The 15,789-nt window shown below is 47.9% G+C and overlaps 1 protein-coding gene across 1 annotated transcript; it reads right to left on the minus strand.

The window, feature by feature from the left end:
- Window positions 1–5,237: 5,237 nt before the first annotated feature.
- LOC119183506 (uncharacterized) lies at window positions 5,238–14,370 on the minus strand. Its single transcript, XM_075871926.1, has 3 exons — window positions 13,946–14,370; window positions 7,096–7,249; window positions 5,238–5,518 (listed from the first exon to the last, which is right to left on the minus strand). The coding sequence occupies exons 1-3, from the start codon at window positions 14,228–14,230 to the stop codon at window positions 5,460–5,462; spliced, it is 498 nt and encodes a 165-aa protein (XP_075728041.1). The 5' UTR covers window positions 14,231–14,370; the 3' UTR covers window positions 5,238–5,459.
- Window positions 14,371–15,789: the final 1,419 nt, after the last annotated feature.

Here is a 15,789-nt window from a genome sequence, read left to right on the forward strand (position 1 = left end):
TGTTGTTTCGAAATGGCCGATTTTTTTCATACGCTCTGATGATATCTTTTTGAACTGCTGATATATACATATCGAGGTGTTTGTCCCCCTGCTCACCTGGACACCATGATTTGTCACCACCAATCAATCTATTCTCGTCCGTACAGTCCTTGCGATCATGAAAGTATTCACGGAGGCGGAGATTACGCGCAAAGTTATCGAGGTCTTGGTACAGTTCAATTTCATTGGATTTACCGGATGATGGACAAAAGGTTAAGCCTCTCGACAAAAGTTGAAGCTGAGTGGGTGTGAGCGTTGTGTTGGACAGATTGAGGACATTTTACTCATAAGTTTTGACTGCTCTTGGCTATCACGTGGCACGGGAGTGTCAGCGTCATATTGGAGAGTAAGGATGTTTTGATTAGGATTGCACTGTAGTTTCGAGTTCCCATTTTTCTCCTCAAAGTTAGGTGGCGGTACGGGTGGTCTCTGGCGTTCTTGTACGGTCTCATTCCTATTTTCTTGTTGGAGAGCAGTGGAGCTTCTGCAGTCCCGCTTGAATTTTCTATCTTTTACTACTGAAATTTCGCCTCTCTTTTTTAGTTCATATCTTTCCAGTTCTCTTGCCTCATGCTCTCCGAGATTAGATACCCATTTCTGCGTGGCCTCCGTCACACTGTATTCGGCGGCCTTACGCTCACTATGGTCCGCAATGACCCGAGTGAGTTGCAAGGACGCTTCTAGTAATATTTTTTCCCACTTCCCCCTTTCTGCTTCACTTAGTGTAGACATTGAGGGGTTGCAGGCTAGGCGGAGGCCCTTAGGTGCAATTTCGTGAGATAGATATTTGCTTAGTCGTTCCGCGTGTTTTTCGTATTGCACCCGCTTTTCAATGATTTTCCTCATCGATAGAAATGAGTGGGACCATGCATGTTTAAGACTGCCCGTACCTTTTGTTTCCCCGTGTCATTTGGAAGCCTCCGCCTGGTGTTGTAAGGCCTCGCTGGTAGGAGTGGCGTCGTCGTCACTGCTGCGACCCTGGATGGCTCTTTGTGTCCCTCGGCTCCCTGTTGTTGAGTGGGTTTGGCACTGGAGTTTGCAGTGCAAGCAGTTGCCGCCGATCTCTGACTCACTGGTGGGACTCGCTGGCTCGCTGGCCTCGCTGGTGGTAGTGGCAACATCGTCACTGCTGGGGCCCTGGATGGCTCTGTGTCGCTCGGCTCCTTGTTGTTGAGGGGGCTTGGCACTGTAGTTGTCCGTGCAAGCAATTGCCGCCGATCTCCATGCCGCCGACGTCCATCACAGCTGCACCCTCGTGTGCTGTGCCAGCAGCGCGACTCCCTCGAAACTTGCATGCAAGCCGTCAGCAGCCAGGAAGCGGCGCTGTTGGGAAATAAATATATTTATCCTTGTTGACAATGCTCAAGAATGTAATAAGCTGTAAAAGTAATTTTCACAAGCTGAACTGGAAACAAATATGCCTGAACCTTAGCCTTTAAAGGGGCCACAAACCACCCCTTGCACTTGGCAGAACAACATTTTGAAATGAGTTGTATGCCTTCTAAAAATACATAGACGAAATAATGTTTCATAAAACTATAGTAGGACTGGAGATACAGCGATCGCTATATGTGCCTGACTCATTTCTCCTCAACTCACTTCATTGCACAGCGCCATTCACTGTGCTATGCATTACGTCATGCTCCCACTGCATTACATCACCTCGCTTAAATGTTATGTGGTTTCCTTTCTTCGTAACGTGGTGGTGCTGATGGTTGCTGCTGTCAACTCATAGTTTCGGTTAGCTGCTTATCGCTGCGCTACAGCAGCTGTGCGGTCTGGTTCGGTGTCTCCATTCGGGGGAACAGAATGGCGCTACAAGCGCGCGCAGGTGACGTTGCCGTTTTGTACCGGAAGTGACCGTGCGACCACTCGTTCGCTGTTGGTGGGCAATTGTTTGTTTTCTTTAGTTTGAAACAATGACTGTCTGTAGCGCTGAGAAGTGCTCAAGCTGACTAAGAAGGTCTTCAAGGAAGACATTTCACGAGAAGGTACCCCAATCAAGTTTTTTGCTCGCACTACTAGAAAATAGGCAGTTAGGTGTAATTGGGAATTGCCTGCATTTTTGCCAGATCCCCTACAAATTAACTCTAAGGATAGGCTGAGCACAATCCTTGGCTGTCACCATATGTTGGCAATATAGCTGGCTACATCGCAGGCTTTTTGTGTAGGATTCTGCAGCAGTGGATCATCTGCGCAATGTGCCACTGGTGGAGCATCAACAGCATCGGCATTGCATGAGTCGACAAATACGTTCAAGTTTCCTCACTTTCACAGGTGACACGACGCAACTTATTACGGCATACTCTATTGGAAAACCCGGTGGCACTATCCCAGTGCCAGATATAATTATTGTACCAGTGTGGCAGGATGCTTGGAGGCTGGCACACTCCGCGATGCACGCTCAACGCTGGCGCATGGCACCCCCGTATTGGGCCAAAATCAGGCTTCTTAATTGTTTTTGAAAATTGCGGTCATTACCTGATCGTAAACAAGCACTGCAACAAGAAAAAACACAAGAAAAGGAAAAGAATTATAAGCGAGTGAGGCTCGAACCCACGACGTTGAGGCACATAGCAATGCGAAGCTGACATGCTACCGCAGCTTGACAAGACTAGGTGAAACAGCAACTTCACGCTCCGCTTATAGCCTTTATGTGCACACACGGCTGTAATATTTGGCTCAACAGTTCGTAGCAATGGCGGCTTTTCGAAGGATGTATTTCTTTAACAAGCCAAAGGGGTGCTTCATGACCAGCATTAAGTATAAGAATGTGTGGGCATCTACACGGTGACTGAGAAATACTCCAATGACATTTGTCAGATGCACTTAAATGAGTCCAATGGACAGAATCAAATAATTGTTTTGTTTTAACATCCACAAAACAACATTGGCCACATGCATGCTATGAGTATGACGAAGCATATATGCACTATACAGAAGCCAGAAAGAGAAAGGAGGATGCTCTGGCATGCTGTTTTAAAAAAGCCAACCTGCTGCTTTCTTTGTCGGTGCATTACGACCTCTGCCTTGACGTCGCGACAATACGATCATGAGGGACGCTGTAGTGTCGGGCTTTGGAAACTTTGACCACCTGGGCTTCTTTAATATTATGCGCCTAAATCTAAGTACACAGGCTCCCAGCATCTTTACCTCCATCGAGAATGTGACAGAGAGTCGAACCCGCGACCTTTGTCAGCGCAGTAGAGCACTATAACCACTGCAAAAAATAAGTCCCCCCCCCCCCCCCAAAAAAAAACATTCAAGAATAAGGGACACGATTTCTTGCTTTTCTGATCTGGAATTAATGCTCACGCGAAGCCACAACCTTCGAATCGGCGGCAGTTCTCCATTTGAAGAGCATTTCCCGCTCAGCATTCTCCAGAAATCCCCGCGAATTTTTCTGCAAGCAAATTCGCAAGAAACATGCGTCGAAGAGGCCCCAAGCGACGCGATCGCGCTAAACGCTGCCAAAGGATGCAAGTACCACGAACATGCCCAACACTTGAACATTGTATTACGTCGGGTAGTTCATTTCTGAAAAAAAAAAAAAACTTGGGAGCTTTCGCTAAATAGCGCAAAGTTTAGGCGCAACGGTCATATATCACACACATTGCACGAACGGCCAAACTCCAGCCAACGCCTCGTTGCTCCAACGAAAGTTAACCCACACTCAAACCTGACGCCGGCCGCCTCCACTAAAGCACAGACCCGACGACCTTTATTTTCAGCCGCCCTGATGTCTGGGTCTTCGCGTAGCAATCGCTTTCTCGCCGTTTCCGTGGCCTTCGCTCGTCCAGCGCATTCCGGATCGGCACGCTGCAGCCGGTTCGGCCGAGTAGGGCGGGTGCCTTCTGAGCCAGCGATTTCTCTCCCGTTTCGCAGCACGTTGAGCCTCGTGATAAGCGGCCACTTCTTCGGCGGTTCGCACTTTTGCGGGTTACCCACCCCATGTCTTGCCGAGGCACGATCGGGCGCACTCCTTGATACCATAGAAATTTATACAATAATACTGTATGAAACTCTATGCCCTGATACCCTCGGCGACTTAGCAGTGCTGTCAGAGAACGGCTGCATGAGCCACCAGAGAAGACCTATCTACACAACCGATTTCAAATCACCGGCCTCAGTCGCGCGCGCGAAGCATTTTTATTTTTAAATCTTCGGAGTTGCCTAGCTCGGACTAATAAAACATCGCTTATTACAAAACTAAAGAATGAGAAGCCGTCCATGGAAAAAAAACTTTGCACTTATTTATATTTTTGTTTTCTTGCACAGTACCACGTTCCCGCGCCTGTTTCGCCTGTTCGCGCAGTAAAAACAAAATTACGCGTTTGCGTACCGATGATGAGCGGTGCAAACCACATTGTTTGCAGGGTTTCGTAACACAGGGTTTTGTAAAATGCAACAAAAGGCGGCTACCGCCGAGCTCGGCGGAGTCGGTGCCTCGAATCAAGGCTGACGCTTTGCAGATTTCTAAGCGCAACAAACTTCATCTGACAAGGCGAGGCTGACAATTTCGCGTTAGCAGCATTTTGTTTTTTATCTAAGTGCGCAGTTGCTGCAACGGAGTGCCGCGACAAGCACAACGAAGCTGGTAAGTCTCCCGTTTTCCTACATTGTGGTTGAACTTGCCAGCGTGTGGTCACGGGCTCGGCGTCGCTCGCACTCTGCTTCCCTAATGACTGGGTCCTGGCGCCGCATTCGTTGGTACGCAGTAATCCGTTCTCGCACACGCCTAGCATAATCGGCATAATCGGGATCGTCGACGCCGCTTGTTCTCGAGAGCTCTGGCTGCATATTCGGGGTCGGCCTGTCGTTGCCGTTGCCTCTCTCGCATAGCGGCGAGTCTCGCCTCGCAAAACGCGGCCTCCTCCTCGGGAGTGCGTACCTTCTTGTGGCGACCCATGGCAGCAACCGTTTCGACACGGCACGCACAAACACGCACGGTTCGACATGACGTCACACCACTTGCGCAAGGCGAAGGGTTGCCAGGCAACGACGCACCGAAGTATTTTTCGATAGGGTCAGACATTGCAACTTGCTCAAACACCTTTGCTGTTTGAGCTAGCTAGATGCTTTTCGAATTATGCCTTTCAACCAATAACACTTGGTGTTATTGGTTTGGTTGGTTATTGGTTTACAAAACAAAGGTTGTTTTCGGCAACCATAAATGAAAAAGAATATAGTACAGCAAATAATGTACAAAAACTTTATAAATTGTACAGCACTATTTGTTGGCAATGTAAACAAACCTACGTCACAAGTTCGAGTTTGCTGGTTGCTGGCACGTGCCTTGCACTTCTTCTAACTGCAATTTCCTCCTTTGTCCCTGCAACTTCGTGTATGCTGGCAGTGCTGTGATGTGAGAACTGCGTACCTGCTCTCATGCGCAGCATGTGCATCACAGTTTTGAGTGGTCACCGTGGCCAGCTGTGCTTACCTCTCTCTGGAAACTGCTTCTGCTGAGGTTGGCACTCTGAAATGAAAACAGAGAGTGGGTGCTTTAAACACGTCTCTAAACAAACGAACATCGTGCACTCACACAAACAGTTTCCAGCAGTGATAAGTCGGTATTAAGATACCTACTTCAAAAAAAAAGCAAGGTTATATATTTTTGTGTTAGCGCTCCTTTGAAGGACCACTCCTCAAGTTTGACAATTTTGAGCTGACGAGCGCAATGCATACATGCGCCGTTCACGATCAGTTCTGCCAAATTGTGCAACACTACGTGCCGGGAAACTGGTTTAAATTTCAAAATGAACGCTGCTTGCCCTTCCTTTCATGCACGGCCACCCTGAGAATAAGGGAATGACGTAGACTACAGAATTGCCCAGTGTAAATGGTATGCTGTGATGTCAGTCCTCTGCATAGAGGACTGATCTGATGTCGCCAAGAGTAGCACGTGAGACAGCAAAAATTATTTCAAAAATGTGTAGTTTGTGTAATTTATTGCCTGAATATATGAACAAATCTTGAGATAAATAATGAGACACACACAGGGAATGTGTGCGTCTTTTTCATTTTTTTCTCGTGAATTGCAACGAGATGAGGGGCTAATGTGCCTGCATTTTGAGTGCGTTCGTGTCCCCACTGTTAATGCATCGAGCAGACGCCAGCCCTGAAAACTAAATTAATAGTCCTGCACATTCGAGCACTCAATATGCTCATCTATTCTAGCGTGTCTATACCAGCATCTCTAAATCCATCCTGCAGAAATAGGCACTAGACCACAAAATAATGGTGGTCAACAAAACAATGCTGCCCGCATCTTCTCGGCGGAGGGGCTTGCTTGGGGACGTCATGCACATGTGACCGTTTGCTCGGATGCCAGAGAGGATAGAGAAGAGATTTAGCTTGCAAAGGCAACGTGGGGCAAGCAGCATGGGATTTGAGCTCGTCTCCTCGCATCATCTTTTTGCACCGCTTCAAAATGCCACTTTTTTCAGCTCGTAATGAATTGATTGAAACATTTTTTGTGGCATAATGCTCTTCATCAGACACCAACAACTGCCACGGCCCAACTAGGGGACTTGGCGAGTAACCCTTCAAATGTCCAAGTTTTTCAACAGTGCAATGGGTGAGGGAATGTGATAACGGATTCTACCTTGTCATTACGTTGAAAGTCGGGCAAGTTGTTATGGCAGCATATCCTGAAAACAATGTGCAGCAGGACAGGACACATACAAAAAAAGGATAAACAGGAGACAAAAAAGGTACCCACAAGCTACAAGTTGTGCTTTTTTGTCCCCTTGTTTTGTTTGTCCAATGCTGCTTCAGTCTTTTCAGAAGATTATCACCAGCTTGTCAATTTATGCATCAAATTCTGCAAGATTGACAACAAGTAGATAGCCCTTGTGCCAATTAAAATACCAGTTATCAAGTTTTGTGGCATTCGAACATTGAAAGTGCCACGTGTACGAAACATTCCCACATCTGTACCAACAGGAATCTCGCCGTGAAAATGTCGAGGAATCTGTCATTGCAGTATGCAATCCTAAAATCCTGATGTATCTTTTAATGACGGTAATAGTACTAATAGGCATAAAGGTGCACCTTTGATTGGCTGTGGCACATTCGCTGGTGGGCAGGCGTTGTGGAAACCTTGAATTCGTTTCTCAATTTGCGTCGATACATGGTGTATCTTGGGGACTATATTAGCCTCTGTTGATTTGGACACGGTTTTCTCACACGATGTGTACTGGTTGCGCTGCAAAGAACGGTTATATTGAGCGACTTCTGTTGGTCAAGCCGATGATGCAACCTAGTGGCAGGAAAAGCAGAATGTGATATAAGGCATCCAACAATGTCATTAACTGCAAAAGCCGATTTCACTACATTGAACTGGGAATTAGTATGCCTGAAGATTGCGCTTTAAATGTAAGTGGGAATGAGCGTCTATACGACAACCGAGAAAATACTGGATACTAGACAAAAAACGCTAGACACCAAAATAAATCCAAGAGAGATAACTTCGTTGGAGTTTAATGTCCCAAAATAATATGACCACGAGAGATGTCACAGTGAAGGGCGTGACAAATTTCGACCACCTAGGGACATAAATCATGCATTTAAACCGGAGTACATGGGCCCATGTCATTCTCGCCTTCATAAAAAATTTCCACAGAGATTTGATTCTGTGACCTCAGCAGTGGGACACCACAGGGAACATTTCTTGCTTTTATCTGTCTGGCAACAATTATGATAGATTAAAATGACTTATAGTGGGTACAAATCCCCAACTTTCGAATTGGAAGGCTGCGCTTTCGGGTCGTCTGCGCTTGCCATGGACGAAAGCTTTCCATCTTAAGGACTTTCTCTCCTCACCTCGGATTTTCCGGCATGAAACCTTGCGCAGCGGTGCGAGCATTTAATTTTGTAAAAACCGCAGCCACAACGAGGTTCTCAAGGAGGCTATGCGGCAGAAAGAGGGGTCAAAGGATGAAAGTACCACAAAACAAAGTACCTTACACTTGTTTATGTACTCGTGTACTTCAAAATGCAAGGCTGCGAAATAACGAAAAAATTGGCGCCTTCGTCTTTCTACAGGGGGGGGGGGGGGGGGACTTGAGTAAGTCCGTCGCTAAGTGGAGGGGATATGGCATGAATGTTGCGTCTACTCGAGTCAAGGAAAGCGTTAAGTCAATCGACAGACAAGTAAAAACGCCCTTCACTGAATCCCGAACGCGCGCTCTGCGGCTTACATACACACCGCCCGCATTCGAGCAAGACGAGACGAGCCGAGCATGCGCAGTGGGGGTGCAGACAACGCAGACGCCAAAGTGCAACATCGTAAGACTAAGAAATCCTCCGCATTTAAAAAGTTCGCTCTAGCCGTCTGAAGCTTAAAAAACGGCAAAGCTGGTCAACGACCCACAGCACTTGCCAGCATTTCATGTGTTTTGCATTGCATCGAACCAAGCTTAGCGTGATAGATTACAGTTAAAGGGACCGACTATGCATTTTTTTCAACACAGTGTTTCCCGGCTTGCCTTTCGTAGTGTTCGTTGTGGCAGCAGTCAATCCCAAAAGCATGTAGTTGTTTATAAGCAGCATTTTTCGATCTGAAAGGCTCTGAATACTGATTTTCCTTTTTGTCCAGTGAGCATTCATATTGATGGCGGTAGCCCTTCTCAAGACTTGTGCATGCTGTCGTTGTGCTTTCGCAGCAGTTCCCATAACTACACTTAGCCACATTTATTCTGAGCTTTACAACTATTTTTGAAAATAACAAGCCGTTACAATGAGATCATGTGGCTTTATACACCTTCCCTGTATTTGTACTGCATTGCACGTGCCTGTGTCGTGGATGGCTTGTCCCAGTTATCATTACTCTCTCAACACAGGAGCCAAGCCAAGTCACCAAATATGTCACTGCACATAGCGCGGCTGTGCCGAGCAGAGGCACACGTTATTTCTGAGAAAAAATGTAGGTATAAGAACCACGCCACCCCAAAATCTTGGTGACCTGTATACTGCATGCATGGTTTCATGAGCACGCAGAAATGTTGCTCAAGAAGCGCTGACGAGCATGGGATGATTCCGTCATGCAAAGGCAACGCCACTTCAACACGTACTACTAACGCAGGCTTATATGTACATTTTTATGAAGTAATATCTTTTACTCTGAAGAAGCAAACAATCTTTCAATAGCAGCAATAAAATATTGAGAATGTATACTAGTCTACGATCACGTGACAGGGTACATCAAATAATAGTTTAAGACTCCAGGTGACGCCACAGGCCATTTCTCAGAATTTTCAATGAATAAATATCTAACTCCACTTCTCACGAGAAAAACAAGGTTGCTCTGAGTCACTATGAGGGACAATCTTTCCATTCGTGCAGTCATCTCGTTTCATGTTTTGGACAGTTGTCGGTTCCTTTAAAAAATTGCCAGGTCTGCACTGAACGAGCAGCCGAGTTGCAGCAAAAGCTAGAAGAGTGGCTTTTCAGAGCCTTTTCTAAACACTCTTTGGGTAACTGCTGCAAGTACGCTTGCTGGGTACCCACTAGGCCATAATCGTAATGTTTGTGTAGATGCCCAGCATTCTCTATGCTATCTTTCGTCATTCTTCGGAAAATTGTAGTTTCCGCTACTCACTTGCTAGGAATCTTGTGCAATTTTTTAATTCAGTGGCTGACGACATCAAAAAATTATGCCTGAAGGGGGTATGTTAATAGGTGATCAAGAACAAGTATTTAATGGGTTGGAACGCACTCGTTACCCAGTTTGCATGGAGCAGTGCCTGGTTGTTTTTTAATGTTTTAAAACACTTAATTACTCATATTAGTGTGATTACTTCCCGACATCAAGCCTACCTAAGGCCAGTTTAGAAATTAGTTCTAAGCACTGGCGTGGCTCAGTGGTAGTATACTGGGCTGGCATGCAGCGGACCCGGGTTCGAATCCTATTGTGTCCTTCCTGTCTTTTATCTAGTTTTTTTTTTCTTCTTGCTTCTTGCGATACTGGTTACGGACACTAGCAGCAGAGAACTACGGCGCCGCACGTTACCGGTGTTTTGATCTCAACAGCCTTTGCTGTAAAACTACAGCCTGTCATGAGTACGGATCCAGAGGGAGGGTGATCGCTCCCCCCACCCCCAAAACCTGTGTGAGCACCAGTCTCCAACCCCCCCCCCCCTTTAAGAGTGCTTGTCGACCTCTTACCACCAATTAGAATAAACGAGTGGGACCATTTTGAGCACACATAACTCTTATTAATGCTTGAATGCTTCTTCCTGCTACTAAAAACAAAAATGTTAGGACCCCCCCCCCCCTCCGGAGTTACTTCAAGCCGCTGCCCCCCCCCCCAACATAAAATCCTCCTCTGCCTGCAACAGACCTAGGTCAAACCCCAAAACCAGAATTGCGAGCACACCTGGATGTGGCCCCTCGTGGTAGAAGGGCGGGCCTTTCGTCACATAATTGTGCCCGGCTCGACTCACACCTGGCACACTTTGCTTGGCTTGCTTCCTCGCCGCGTTCGCTTCGCGTACCCGTCGAGCATAGTCGGGATCCGATCGCCGTTTACGGTTACTTTCTCGGGCCGCAGCACGCCTAGCTTCGAGGCAAACGGCCTCCTCTTCGGCTGTGCGAACTTTGCACGGCCGACCCGTTGCTTCCGAATGTCTGAACCGTACCCTGGTGGTGTTGCCTGAACACGGCCGAGCAAGCGCTGGCGCGCCCCTACAGAGAACATCTGGAGCTGGACGTAGACATACATGGTTGTAAGCGACAACTATGCCGACGTCACACCAGCTGCGCAGCATGGATAGGGTGGCTAGCATGAAAAGGTCTATTTGGCATGGAGGACAACTTTGCTGATAAACAACGGTGCGGATATCGCTGTAGTTGCTGCACTCTGCCCGAACTCGATCTTGTTGGAGCATGGAGCACACCGATGACGACGTGACGGTGCTGTTTGTCGTTGATGCTACTGCGGCCTTGGTCAGGTTGTACAACCACAGTGGGTCGCATACCTTGCAGATGTGCCCGAAGCTCCTATCCAGGAACTCGCGCTTGAACTGCGCTGCCTTCGCCGCCGACTCGCATTGCCGCGCCGCTTCGAGATTCGCTGCTCGTTGTTTACGTTTCGCTTCGGCATCGCGTTGCCGCTACGAGATCTGCTACTCGACGTTGACGCTTCAATTCGGCTTCCCGAGCTCGGAGAATGGGATCCGCTAGCCGCCGTTTCCTTTCGGCTTCGCGAGCCCGAAGTTCGGGATCGGCACGCCGCCGCTCCCGTTTCGCAGCCCGAGCCTTCTTCTCCGCGGCGCGCTGGCATTCATCGCGGCGTTGCGCAGGGGAGGTGCGCGGGCTCTTACACCGTTATACACCGCCGAACTACCGTCCCCAGCGGAGTGTGCAGCTGTCTCACCACCTGTCATGCGCAGAGGATTCCTAGAGGGGAGGGGACCCCACGGGAAGGATGGACAAAGCCCCCACCTAAAGCCGCTTGGCATCTAATGATGATGATGATGATTAAAGGCCTCCCCTTTGAATGGGGGTGACAGCATGCGCCATCTAGCCTACCTTAATAGTTCGTGCTTAAATTTTGTCCCTCAACTCGGATGTCTTTTTAATTTTGCCCAGCCACTACTCTTGGCTGGGATGTTATTTTATCGACTTCTCTGCTTTTTCTTCACCAATACTCCAGCCGCTGCTTAGTAATACCTACTGCTGACCAGTTAATGCTTCCGTCCACCGCGAAGCCCAGCGCCTCAGGGAGTGTGACTTTCCCCCCATTTCTATCCGGCTGAATCTTTTGGCATTCCATGACTATGTGGTCGATTGTTTCTTTATTTATGCCACATCCAACACATGTCTCATCCTGTGACGAATATTTGCTCCTGTAAGTTAGAGTTCTCAAGCAGCCAGCCCGCGCCTCAAAGAGCAATGCACTACATTTATTGCTGTCATAAAAGTTCTCTTTCCGGATCTCTTGTTTGCTTGCCTTGTAGATTCCCAGCGATCCCTTCTTTTTCATCCTCTCTTTCCACATGAGCGTCTCTGTTTCCCTCACTTGCTTTTTAACTGGACCCCTTTGTTTATTTGCCGCGGTCAAGTTATATTTAGTCGCCAGCTTTCGCGTCCTCTTCCGCCATTGGGTGTCCACACTTTTCAGGTACAGGTACATATGCACTCTGGCTGCCCAGCTCTTCTCATCTAAATGTCTAAGTCGCTCCTCAAACCGTATTTTACTTTGTGCTTCCCTCGCCTCAAATGAAGCCCAACCCATATCGCCTTGTACAGCCTCGTTTGTAGTCTTACTCTGAGCTCCCAGAGCTAGCCTGCCGACTGCCTTTTGGTTAACCTCCAGCCCCGACAGGATATCTGACTTTAAGCATAATACGGCATTAGCGAACGTGAGCGCCGGCACCATTACCCCTTTCCAGATGCCTCGTACTACCTCGTACTTATTGTATCCCCAAAGTGCTCTGTGTTTCATTACTGCTGCATTTCGTCTCCCTTTCAGTTTGAGGTGTTCTTCATGAGCATTCAGGTAGCCTTTTCCTTCATTAAGCCAGATCCCCAAGTATTTGTACTTATTTACTAATGGTATGGCTTCCTGTTGCATCCTTATTGGTGCTACATGAGCTTCCTCGTTGAACACCATGACTCCAGATTTCTGTGGGTTAAAATGTAGGCCTAGGTACGTTGCCTCATCACCACAAATGTCAGCCAGTTTTTGAAGTTCTTCCGCATTATCCGCCAGCAGCACTATATCGTCTGCGTACATCAATCCCGGAATCCGTTGCTCCACTAACACTCCATTGCTTCGGTGTGACAAATCAAAGCCCAATCCACTCTCCTCTAGTCGTCTTTCCATTCCTCTAATGTACAGTGTGAACAGCAATGGCGAAAGAGGGCACCCCTGTTTTAAACCTCTTCGAATGAACACGGGCTCTGTGTATGTACGCCCTTCCCATGTAATGTGTGCCCTGTTATCTTCATATATTGCCCTTAGCAGCCCTACAAATTCCGACCCAATCCCCTCCTCTTCTAGTATATGCCACAGCAATCCCCTGTCCACGTTGTCATAGGCACCCTTTATGTTCAGAAACAGTAGCCATGTTGGTCTGCCCTGTGCTGCCGAAATTTCGATGGTCTGGGATATGACGAAAAGATTGTCTTCCAAGCGTCAACCCGGCCTAAATCCATTTTGCAGTTCCCCTAAAATACCGTTACTTTCAACCCACTTCAACAACTCGGCCTTGATGGCTTGTATAGCTACTCTATAGAGCACTGACGTGACTGTAATCGGCCTGTAAGAGCTCGCCTTGTCCCTTTCTCCCTTGCCTTTGTAGATCAAACTCATTCTACTTTCGCGCCAGTGCGAAGGAATCCTTTTGGATTTTATAGCGCGCTCGATGGCTCCATACAAGTGCGCCTGTCCCGCTGGTCCCAAATGGTTGATAATCTCTATCGGGATTCCATCCGGTCCTGTTGCCGTACTGTGTTCTGCCTTTTTCCAGTCCAAAAATTTGATACTAAATTTTTCATCTGCCACTCTTTTATTTGCCACCTGTGTCCGGTTAGCCGACCTCTCGCGTGCTTGGCCGAAAGTATTTCCTATGACTCCATGTAGGTATTCTAATGCTCTGTCCCCCAGGAGAACGTTACCGTCCCCGTCCTGTATCTGAGTCTGCATCTCTTTAGTCGTCGTTCCCAATGCTTTTAAATGGTTCCAGAATTTTTGGGGGGCGTTCTTATCCTTCTTACGTATGTCTGATACCCATTTCTCACTCGCAGCTTTAATCTTCGCTTGTACTAGTTTCTGCACCTCAAATTTCTTTTCTCGGTACCGGCTCCCGTGGGGTCCCATCTAAATAGGCGCTGCGCAGTGCTCCCTACCGGTTGCCCTTCTAACCACCACCATCTAAAAGTTCTTCCTTTAACTCACGTGCAACCTTGGACGTGTAACGCCGGCAGCAAGGCGGGCCTTCCATCGTTGATATTCCGTTAAACCGGTCAATTGTCGCTGATTTCGCTTCCGTGCCGCCTCTCTATCGCTCCTTCGCTTAGCATACTCCGGGTCCGCTCTTCGTTGTCGCATCTTGATTCTTTCAGTGGCCATGTAAACGGGATCTAATCGTCGTAGACGAGAACACTCACGATCCGCTGCACGCCGAGCCTCGCGGTAAGCGGCTTCTTCTTCGGCCGTGCGCTTCTTCCTCGGTTTACCCATGGCAAGCGTTGTAGGCAAACACGGCTAGCTCGGCGCCAGGTGTTCCGTGGCCAGATCAGGCTCCGCGACTAATCCACACAACACCTACCACTTATCTCCGTCACGGACAGCAGGAAAGAAATCACTACTGCATGACAACAGCTTCGATGCTGCCCTACTCTTTGTGGCTCGAGTTAGTTACTGTATAATGCTTTCAAGGTAGCATATACAGTACCTCTAGCTCGAGCGGACGCGCTGCGCACTCTATACATTAGCCCACAGAACAGGCTGCCACAGAACACCTGCTGCCTGCCTCTATGGTGGCTAGAAGGAAAGGTGCCACTGTGCCAGCACCATCCCGGCCGCGCCTTGAAAGGAGACGTGCTGATATTTCATTCGGCCGTGGAGCGGCGCGCAAGTCGCCACCATGATCAATCGAGAGGGCTTGTCAGCCGCTAGTGCGGCACTTTTAGTCGCTTGCTCGCTAGCTGCAAAGTCTGCGCTTTCTCTATTTGGACTTGTTTGGGATCAATACGTGCCAATGTGACCATGCAACAGTGATGAGTAAGCAGCAAAGACACTTCTTTGCACCTGGATGCATTGCAGAATATGCTTCGGCCCGCAAACAACGGAAGAAAGCGTCTCTCTTCTGTGTTCCAGCCGACGATGAACAGCGCAAGGCCTGAGAGCGTACGATTCCTCGCGCTGGCAAACCATTGGAAAAGAACTTCTTTGTGTGCAAAACTCATTTCGACGAAATATTCATCGTCCGTAGCTACAAGCATGTTATCAACGGCTTCTTAGCAACTTAATTGGGAAAAAGCTGTACCTAAGGGGGGTGGGTTCCTGAGTAAATCAAGTGCCGGAGGACTCCACGTCACTCTAACCAGCGCCCTTTCCATCCGGCACTATGTCACGAAAATCTTGGGCTATAAATACTTGATGACGTCTCGCCTCTGCCAAGACGCATTTAAAATCTTTTTTTGGAATTCTGAAGCAAATGTCTGGCTTGATTGATCACCCTTCGCCGACACAACTTTTGATATCTGTGAATTGCCTCAGTTTATACAGTTCGATACAGTCCCCCTCCAATGGAAACATACCTTCTGGAGTTCCGAGCAGCCTTCTATGTCCTGGCATCCACAGTAATTCAATAAAATTGCAGGATAACTGGATGAGCTGCGAGATTTGAGGCGCCTCAATGAGGTTCATGGAATTATTATTGCTCGTGAACCCCTCCCTGACACCACTGATCTAATTGGAGGCAAAAGTGGCTACCTGATCACTTATTACGTCAGTGGCTATGTGGCCCGGAAGGTGGTGAAAAAGACGAAGTGCAACGAATGTAGCATGTTGTTCTTTTACTCAGAATTCCAGCTTGCTTCCGGCAGAATCATAGCTTCTGTACCCGTCCGAGTCCCCAAGAGACCTGTTCAAAGCCAAGAAAAATGTATTCGCCTATTGCTTCAGTTTCAACAAGTTGAAAAGTGACAGCATAACAGACCTTATATCCTGCCTGTCTATGAAGAAGTTAAATATGGTCGGCTGTGAACACCACAAATTAGAAGTGACAAATCAGA

The sequence above is a fragment of the Rhipicephalus microplus genome, chromosome 8 (genome assembly GCF_043290135.1).
Source record: "Rhipicephalus microplus isolate Deutch F79 chromosome 8, USDA_Rmic, whole genome shotgun sequence".
Taxonomy (NCBI): domain Eukaryota; kingdom Metazoa; phylum Arthropoda; class Arachnida; order Ixodida; family Ixodidae; genus Rhipicephalus; species Rhipicephalus microplus.

Bases quoted from the DNA above. Each gene is read 5' to 3' on its own strand.
- LOC119183506 (XM_075871926.1), bottom strand. From the start codon at position 14,230: ATGGGTAAACCGAGGAAGAAGCGCACGGCCGAAGAAGAAGCCGCTTAC. The intron at 7,250-13,945 runs GTGAGTTAAAGG...CGTTCTTTGCAG, and splicing joins TTACACGTCCAAGGTTGCAC to CGCAACCAGTACACATCGTG. The intron at 5,519-7,095 runs GTGCACCTTTAT...TTTTCATTTCAG, and splicing joins TGTGCCACAGCCAATCAAAG to AGTGCCAACCTCAGCAGAAG.